The sequence below is a fragment of the Cryptomeria japonica genome, chromosome 3, assembly GCF_030272615.1.
Source record: "Cryptomeria japonica chromosome 3, Sugi_1.0, whole genome shotgun sequence".
NCBI classification, from domain to species: Eukaryota; Viridiplantae; Streptophyta; class Pinopsida; order Cupressales; family Cupressaceae; genus Cryptomeria; species Cryptomeria japonica.
The window spans coordinates 202,750,660-202,759,730 of record NC_081407.1 but is presented as its reverse complement, the minus strand read 5'-3'; the positions used below and the strand labels follow the sequence as shown (position 1 = coordinate 202,759,730).

The 9,071-nt window shown below is 37.0% G+C and overlaps 1 protein-coding gene across 1 annotated transcript; it reads right to left on the bottom strand.

The window, feature by feature from the left end:
• Positions 1 to 3,124: 3,124 nt before the first annotated feature.
• LOC131034242 (sister chromatid cohesion protein PDS5 homolog C-like) lies at positions 3,125 to 3,880 on the bottom strand. The gene has a single exon (XM_057965662.2). The coding sequence runs from the start codon at positions 3,878 to 3,880 to the stop codon at positions 3,125 to 3,127; it is 756 nt and encodes a 251-aa protein (XP_057821645.2).
• Positions 3,881 to 9,071: the final 5,191 nt, after the last annotated feature.

Sequence of the window (9,071 nt, the reverse complement as noted above, 5' to 3'; positions counted from 1 at the left end):
AGCCATTTTTGTTCTTAAACCCTACTTGCAAGGGTTTTACACCTAGTTGCAAAGAATGGAAGAAATCTCTGCAACTAAGAACAATCAAACCTACAAATCAAGCTTCTGGAAAAGTAAATTCAATCAACACTCATGCCCTTCAATGAGTTTACACAATCAAGTCGGTACTTGACCGTACCAAGCAATGAAAACAAGTGAAAAACTATCAAACGGTGAAGAAAACAAGATTGTTTCAAAATCCAATAACTTGTTCTTGCTTTTCCGATCCTCCAACCCGTACAATGAAGTGAATTTTGGATTTTATGCTCTTAGATCAGTTGGTTCAACCAACTTTTCAATGCCTTCAACCAAAAATGCAACTTTTACATCTTTTTACTCCAAGATGCAACTTTGCATTCTAATGCATTTCAAGACTCCTGAAGGTCCTCGAACACTCTATAAGACCTAAACACAATACAATTGACCCCTATTACATGAATTCATTCATCTGGATTACTTCCCCTATGAACTACCTAAGCATCTCACTTCTCAGGCTGTCAGCACCCTAAACACAAATGACTCAAACCAAAACTTGGACAACTCAACCATGGTTCTACTGAGTCCCAAATGGTTGGTCCATTATTACATCACAAAGACAACACATAAAAATTGAAAGAAAATAAAAATTTCATGCTTGGAGTGTTAGGTGCCTTGCACCAGAGATCCATATCTAAAACCCCATTGCCTAACTCGATCTTGGGCAACGAGAAATGATATTTGCTCCACGTCAAAGGATGACCCTTAGCATCTCTCAATAGAATGTCCCCAAAGTGATGCCAATTAGTACCTGACCGAAAACTGGTAATCATAGAGTCAACCTTGGAACCATACATCATGACAATGACATTCCGATCATAGACCGTGATTCCCTCACTGTCACCTAATCTCCAAGTGTCTCGTAAAGAAACTCGAAAGCACCAACCAACCCAACTCAAAGAAATCAACCAATCACCATCTAGGGGCATGTATAATGACATCATGTGACGACTATAGTGTCTAATGCTCCCACAAGTAGAGATGGAAAGTAATTGAGCTATACCCAAGAAATCCTCCACAACTGTCTGCACAGATGAATGGAAGTGCTAAAAAAAGTAAGCAAGATCGAAACCATAAAGTGAAACATCAAATCGACCAAAAACCAAGTCCTAGCCAAAATTTCCCTCCAATCCACCTGCAACAACTGTAGTGGTCTCCTATATATGCTGAAATAGGGGGTAACAACAACATTACTACTACTTTATGAGTCACCGCCACAAGGAAAAAATCCACCACGCTAATGTTGCATTATTCTATAAGCCTCTACAGTCCAATCAAACCAAATCTCAAACACTGGATTCTATAAGCAACTAGTTGGTGAGAACAGGGTGTGAGACTTGCCAAAATTGGTCTCATCACTTGTCATAAAAAAACATGTCATACCAAGATGCCCCCCAAAGCTCCATACTCAAATCACCTTTCCCTTACATCAGTAACATAGTCAAATCTTGTATATGTGAGCTAAAGGTAAACTAGTGAACACACCTCAATATGTAGTTGAGATGAAACACTCCTGTCTGCTCCAATGAAATGTCAGAGTGTCCATGTGTAATTCCCTCTATGTTGGCAACAACAGAAGCCGACTCACCACTCAATGCAGAAAGATCTACTTCATTAACAATATCAACATGAGAACCGTCCAAACCTCCAAAGATACCTGAGCCAATGACCAAGACTGTAGTGTCTGAGTCATCAACGGACCATCCTATCCATAGTGGCTTCCTGAAAATATAAATGACACCCAACGGTGCATAGAAACAAATTCCAACTCCTGTCAAGTTGTTGGTATAGATCATAACAACACCATGTAACCAATAAACCAAATCCCAAATGAAGAATCAAGCATCTCTACCACCTCAGGATGGTAAGAACTCATCATCCACCCATCCTCTAGCTCCAAAATGGAAATACCAATCTCTCTTATCCATATCCATAGCCCATGCCCTTAAAGTGCAACCTGATATAATTCTGATCAGCATCGTAGGATAGCCATCAATCAAAGCAATAGGAGGTAGAACCCATAAGGAAGGTGCTAGAATACTGTAGCCAACATGTTCCTCTCCAAACTATAGACTGAAATCATTCTAAAAGGTGTTGAAGTCATGTTGTGGCATCTCATACTTGTGGATTTCATCAATGTCCTCAATGATCTATTTGATCTCCAAAGTTCTTGCTTCATACTCATGGTTCACTGATGGACCAACAATGGTTTCCTCCGATTTGTGTAAGGAAGAGTGAGCCATGCTCAAGTGTAAACAAAGTTCATCAATTTCTTCCTCCTTCCTTCTCAAAGCATCTGAATAGATCTCAACTAGGTTGAGTAGGTGATCCCAATTTGAAAGAAGATGTAGATAATTTGTCTTCATTGTTTCCATACCTTCTTTGATTATCTGCAAGCTAACAAGAGAAGATTACGCTTCAATTCCCTTTTGCCTTCTCTCTAATTGAATTATCCAAAGATAATTCTCAACCAGCTTATGCACCTCATCATGATGGGATAAGGTTGCCACAATCCCATCCTCAATCACCTCAACTGATTCCACAAACTATGTGGAATGTAAGGTGTATGATCAACCTTTGCTTCACATATACAAATATCTAACTGTGACTAAAATCCTTCTTCTATATAGTCTTGAATGCTCAAGTGATGCTCCCGAATCAACTCAATACTAATTCCTCCTATAGAAATATCCTCAATGCCGGAAATAGGAGTCTCTATACAAGGAGGTTCAGTTTCCTCTATCCCCTTAACATCCAATTTAGTTGACCCACTAAAAGATGGTATGCTCTCATCATGTAGTCAATTGGAGCAGTAGTGTGATCATAAATAGACTCCTCAAGGAAGTTTTTCCCTACCACTATCTTTTCAATGAAAATCTGCACATCACCAATGAAGAGTTTTGAGAACACCTCACCTAGTGAATGACTCTAACTCCATATAGTCCTCCTCAACAATATGGCAGTCATTACCCTTATTGTTATCCTCAGGAAAAGTAATAGGTTTAATCATAGCTGAAACATTCACATCAACATCTGGATTGTCTCTCACCTAAAGAGAAGGTGATACTTGTAAACCCCACATGACCAATTCTTCTGAAGTTAGTTGTTCCCTAAACTTCTCAATCTTCAACTCAATAAAACTTCTTGCAAAGTCATAGGCTGTAGCTGACACATGCAACTTTGTTCTCCAAATATCTAGCAAATTATACCGCAACTGCTTACAAACAGTATCATTCTCATCTAGGATCATGGACAAGATGTCAAACATGTCTGTCTTCAACTTGTTAGGGTGACGTTTCCTAATTTCAGCAATGAGACATTGAAACATTTGTAGAATCAACTCATCATAGTGAAGGTCCAACATAAGGACAAATGATCTGGTCCTTGCCATAATGTCTAAATTTTTTGTCCTTCTATTAAAAGTTGGGTCTTTGTCATCATGCAACCCATGGAGGCTCTCCACAATCAGTTGCAAGACTTCTTTCATTATATCATCTTTGTAAGGAATTTCAGGGACTGTAATTCTTATAATTTCACTTAGACAATTAGAAACAACTAGTCTTACCTCATTTTTTGGGCGTCTCAGCAACCTATGTTCTCCCAAAGAGTTCACTGTCAGAGCTATTGCATTTTGGATCAGATGAGAGGGTGACTGTTTCACCTCTTGCAAGCACTTTGCCAACTCCTCCAATGAGCTAAGAAGATCATCTTTTGATAGAGATAAGTGTCCCAAATTTTCTCCTGCACTAGACACCCTTTTTCTTAACTCATTATCACCTTCTGATGTAATTAGAACATCCTTCATCATGACCCTTTTAATTTATTCATTTTCGCTAGCTTTCTAGATTTGGACACTGAAAAAATCATTTTCATTAGTTTCTAATTTCTTTTTAAAGATGGTTCTAAACCAACCTGGATGCTCATGAAAGTACTGAAGATCTTCTAGTAACTCTTCGTAAGACTTCATCTTTTCATTAACCCTTAAGGATACACTTGCTTTGATACCAATGTAATAGACTGCTATGTGTGCTACAATTTCCTTTATCAAACTCTTGTTGATATTTCGTCAAACATTTGGCAATCTATCATTAAAGATATGATTTTTTGTGTTTGTTGTGATTATGTTGAACCTGGTGCATTTTATCCTTGGAGTTTTCACCATAAGAAATTACCAACATTCATGAACAATACTCTAACATTCATTTTATTTCGCATTTACTTTAAACTGAAAAATTACATTGTTCAAATGATACTAAAACTTTTCAGATTTGCACATTGAATATTCATGTTTATTACAACACTCAATGATATGTATCTATATTTTCAAGAAATGCAAAGAATGAATCTAATAGAACCTGGAATATTTTGTGTGACTTTGTAAAACGTGCAATGACAATGCTGCAACAACCAACTCTAGCATATTGTGCGAATTTCAAACAGTAGTGCTCGTATCACCATGAACCACCCTCAAGACTCACGTCCTAGCCAACTAGATAATGGCAAACTAATCTCCAACTAAGTGACTTTCCTTTCCTTATAATTTTGCTGCACTCCTACTCAACTCCCTGAGACTCCAACAAGCACTTATTGCATGGCATTCCAACTGCTATTCATGTTAGTAAACAACTGCTTAGAATTCCCCTATGCATTTGTGAATTCCAACCACTAATTTATGCGCTCTTGTCTTCAACTGAGCATATCAAATCTAGCTGAATTAATAGTGCCCTTCCAAACTCTTAAAATAAACTCTATTCAACTAACCCAACCCTACGATTACCTTCAATTGTGCATTCAACCTTGTGTAGAACAAGAAGCTGGTTAATTTGTAGAAGTTTTGAAATTACAAGTAATTGTCGTGACTGTGAAGTTGCTATGGAATTCGCCCAACAATGCCCACACTCTAGGACCAACCCCCAGTTCGTGGTCACAGGCTGAAATCAAACTTAGCAAACTTACATTCAACTAGCCCAATGTCATGTAGCTGTTGTCACTAAGTATGAAACCCCTCTGACAAAAAACTCCAAACCTATATGGTGTCTTGTGCTTCCCCTAAACCTGTATGAACACCCTGTGAATTAACTTTAGTCCTGCACATTGTTGTTGTAGCCCTAGTTGTATTGTACGACACTTTTGTACCCTTTCCTTAATGTGTACGACATACCAATGAATGCCACAAACTAGTTCAACCTCCCTCCAAAGTTTTGAAAATTGTATGGCTATCATAAGCTTCTAAGAAACTTCAAAATGAGAAATTCCTAGCTAAGAGCAAATTCATATTTTATCTTTTCCTCCATTAAATTCGCCCAGCAATGTCCACACTCCAGGACCAACCCAGTTCGTGGTCACAGGCTGAAATCAGACTTAGCAAACTTATATTCAACTAGCCCAATGTCATGTAGCTATTGTCACTAAGTATGACACCCCTCCGACCTAAAACTCCAAACCTATACGGTGTCTTGTGCTACCCCTAAACCTGTACGATCACCTTGCAAATTAACTTCAGTCCTGCACATTGTTGTAGTAGCCCTGGCTGTACTATACGACACTTTTGTACCCTTTCCTTAATGTGTACGAAATACCAATGAATGCCACAAACCAATTCAACCTCCCTCCAAAGTTTTGAAAATTGTATGGCTAACATAAGCTTCTCAGAAGCTTCAAAATGAGAAATTCATAGTTGAGAGCAAATTCATATTTTACCTTTTCCTCCACTAAATCCCTAGGTTGTATCTTTCAATAGTGTAGGGATTGTTGGCTAAGAGGGATTTCGTCCTCAATGCCCAAAATCTCCAGAATTAGCTTCTAGAAATCACCAATACCAAGATACACTATTTCCAAGATGTCCCAATCAGCATTTAATGCTTTCATTTATAACTCTTATTGGGCTCATCTGTCTTAATTGAATAAAGTGCACCTTTTAAAAATAAAGTAATTTTATAAATAAAAGTACTTTAATTTAATTTAAAAGTACTCAAGATTTAAAAAATTTCGCCCCAATTCCAACTAGCTATAACACTAAAGTTGGAATTCAATATTTTAATTAAATTTAAACAACCTTAGTAAAATAATTAAAACAACTTCTATTAAAAAAAAAATTAAAATAACTCATTAATGCACCAAATTTGCGAAAAACTTGACAGAACACATCAGAATCAAGTTTCGATCGCACTAGAGTGATCCCGATGACAAATAATATCAAACAAGGCTGATCAGATGACTTACTAAAAATAGATGACTTCTCCAAGATTATTGGAGAGCAACCCAAAGGCCAGAAATCACTTTGGAAAGTGGCGTATAACTCCACTAAACCAATTGAACTCATCGGAAACATCAGATTACTCATCTGAACGAGATGACGTAAACCCAAAGTGTCAGCTACTAAAGCTTGCTAGAGCTTGAAAATTTCGGGACATTACAGTATAAGGAATAAAAAATATATTTTTTATTTAGGCAGATTTGTGAAGGAATTATATGAGACAAATTCATTGAATTATATTCAAGAAGGTAGATCAAAGGAAGATTCATAAGCAAGATTTGTGAAAGAATATGTGTTACATCTAAAATCAGATTTTATGTAAGCAATACAATAGAACTGTATTTCAGTAGACCTCCAGGCAAACATATATGTAAAAGCGTTGTATTATTTAATAATATATTGGTGGAGGAAAGTATTGCATCGTCATCAAGTAGATTTGTGAAGGAAAAAATTTGCATGATAATCATTGGCTCATATTCAAGCAAATTTGTTAAGGAAAGTATATCTATTTTTTGATTTTATGAAGATAATATCATCTATTGAAAAATTTGGAAGTTGGCCTTTCCTAAATGAGATATTGGTGTCTTTTGCTAAGTTGGTGCTTAGTTGTGGGGTTGATGCCTCCAATAGGTTGGTGCCTATGAATTCTGGGGGTTGGTGCCTTTAAATAGAGGGAATTGGTAGATCCTTTGTGTTGTGCTTTCAAAATTTGTAAAACAAGTTATATAAGCAATATTTTGCCATAATTTTTCTCTTGTAAGAATTTACACATAAATCTTGTGTTCTTGTGTTTATTATTACTAGATCTTATATGGTTATAATTATTGTTATTAATTAAATTTTGAAAAAGTAAAAGTTAATATCATACTAATTCCCTCCTCCCCTTAATATAATTGTGTGCTCATCAACTGATAGATATGAACTGCAAGAAACCCATATAAGAAAATTTGTACTCAAACTTACTAGTACGATAGGTAATTAGAGTTTCAATATTAATATTAGCATAAAACTTGCATGGCATGACTTGCATAATCATTAAACATCCTCCTAGAATATGTATAGTGAGGTGTTGGTAATAAAGGAGGTATGTTCAAAATAAACAAATGGTACGACTTGATTTAACTTTGCATGTCGCAACAATATATCACCAGTGTCACTGATACCAAGCAAAATATTTATATATTATTCTCCACCGTGCAAAACAAAAAACAAAAAAAACAACACCCTAAAACAAACAACTACAAACCACTAAAACTTATTACTGAAATCTAAAAATTACCAAACTGAAAAGAATAATAGGATACTAAAAATCTTTATCAGATGAAAAACACGACTATGATCCCCGTCTGGAAATGTAATAAAAAACCAAGTTTTCATTCTCAAAACCAAGTAAGTTTTCATCATTGTGAATTAAAAAAATGAACATTTAACATTGATAAATGAAATTATTTCGAAAAGTGGATGACCCTTTGGTGAATAGGTGGGGCTTCTTGCCTGTAGTGCCTACAACCTAGGTTCAAACCCCAATGGGTTCGTCTCTACCGTGTTAAAAATGGAGTACCCTTACCTTGGGGAGAACCTTGGAGAAATAGTGGGGCTTCTTGCCTGTAGTGCTTACATCCTTGGTTCAAACCATAATTTACTATTTGAAATTCTTGAAAACAGTTTTCTTTAGTCAATTGAAATTTCAAGGAAAGGAATGGAGCGGCGCATGAGGCTAGGGCTTCGGCCAAGGGATTTGTAGGGTTTTCGAGCACAGGGAGGATATGCTCAGGAGAGAAGGTTCAACCTTTAGAATGCGCATTAAGATTTCAATCAAATGCGAAATGGTAAACGACCCTGGCAAAAACCAAATAGGGCTTGGGAGGATCCGAACAGGTTTTTTTACCCTCACAAAAAATGGGGGGAGGACCCTAGAGTCAGGGAGACAAATTACGACAAAAAGGAGAATTTTAGCAGTTCAGGGTTTCGTAATAAGGAGTATGGGCCAAAAATAATATGGCAACATTTCCAGGAGAAAGAATGGTGTCCAAAGTCAAAAATGCAAAAGGCAAATATTGCCCCAGTGAGAAGGGAGGAGGAGAGACTGGAGAAAATCTTGTTGATGCTGGATAACCAAAGCTGGAATGGATGAGTGGCATTTTTTTGGGCGCGAGGCCTGTTTTTAAAATGTTTTGGGGATTGGCCATGTGTGGGTAAAATGAAAGGATGGTGCACAAAAAACTGGAAATGCAAGGTTGAGCTAAAAACAATGCCAAATGGTTTCTTTTTGGTCATCACTGAGAATGAGAAGGATAATCAGTGGATTCTGAATAGTGGCCCCTTTTTTGTGGAGGCCAGAGGTTTATATATTCGAGAGTGGGAACCAAATTTCAATCCTTTGCAGGCGTCAGTTGAAATGATACCCATTTGGTTACGTTTATACAACCTGCTCAGAGAATACTGGAATGAGGAATCTTTCCAAGCTATAGGTAATAAATTAGGGTTTTACATCAAAGCAGATGAGGCGATAGAGTCTAAATATTTTAGAGTATATGCACGAATATGCATAGGATGGAAACCCCATTACCCTCTTCCAGCAAATATAGAGATCATCACCAATGAAGGGCAATGGCTTCAAAAGATTGAGATTGAAGATTCAAGTGGAAGATGCAAATACTGCAAAAAAGATGGTCACGCGGAGGAGACTTGTCTGATTGGCCCAAAAGGGAAAAATGTGGAATCAACGATCCAAGAAGAG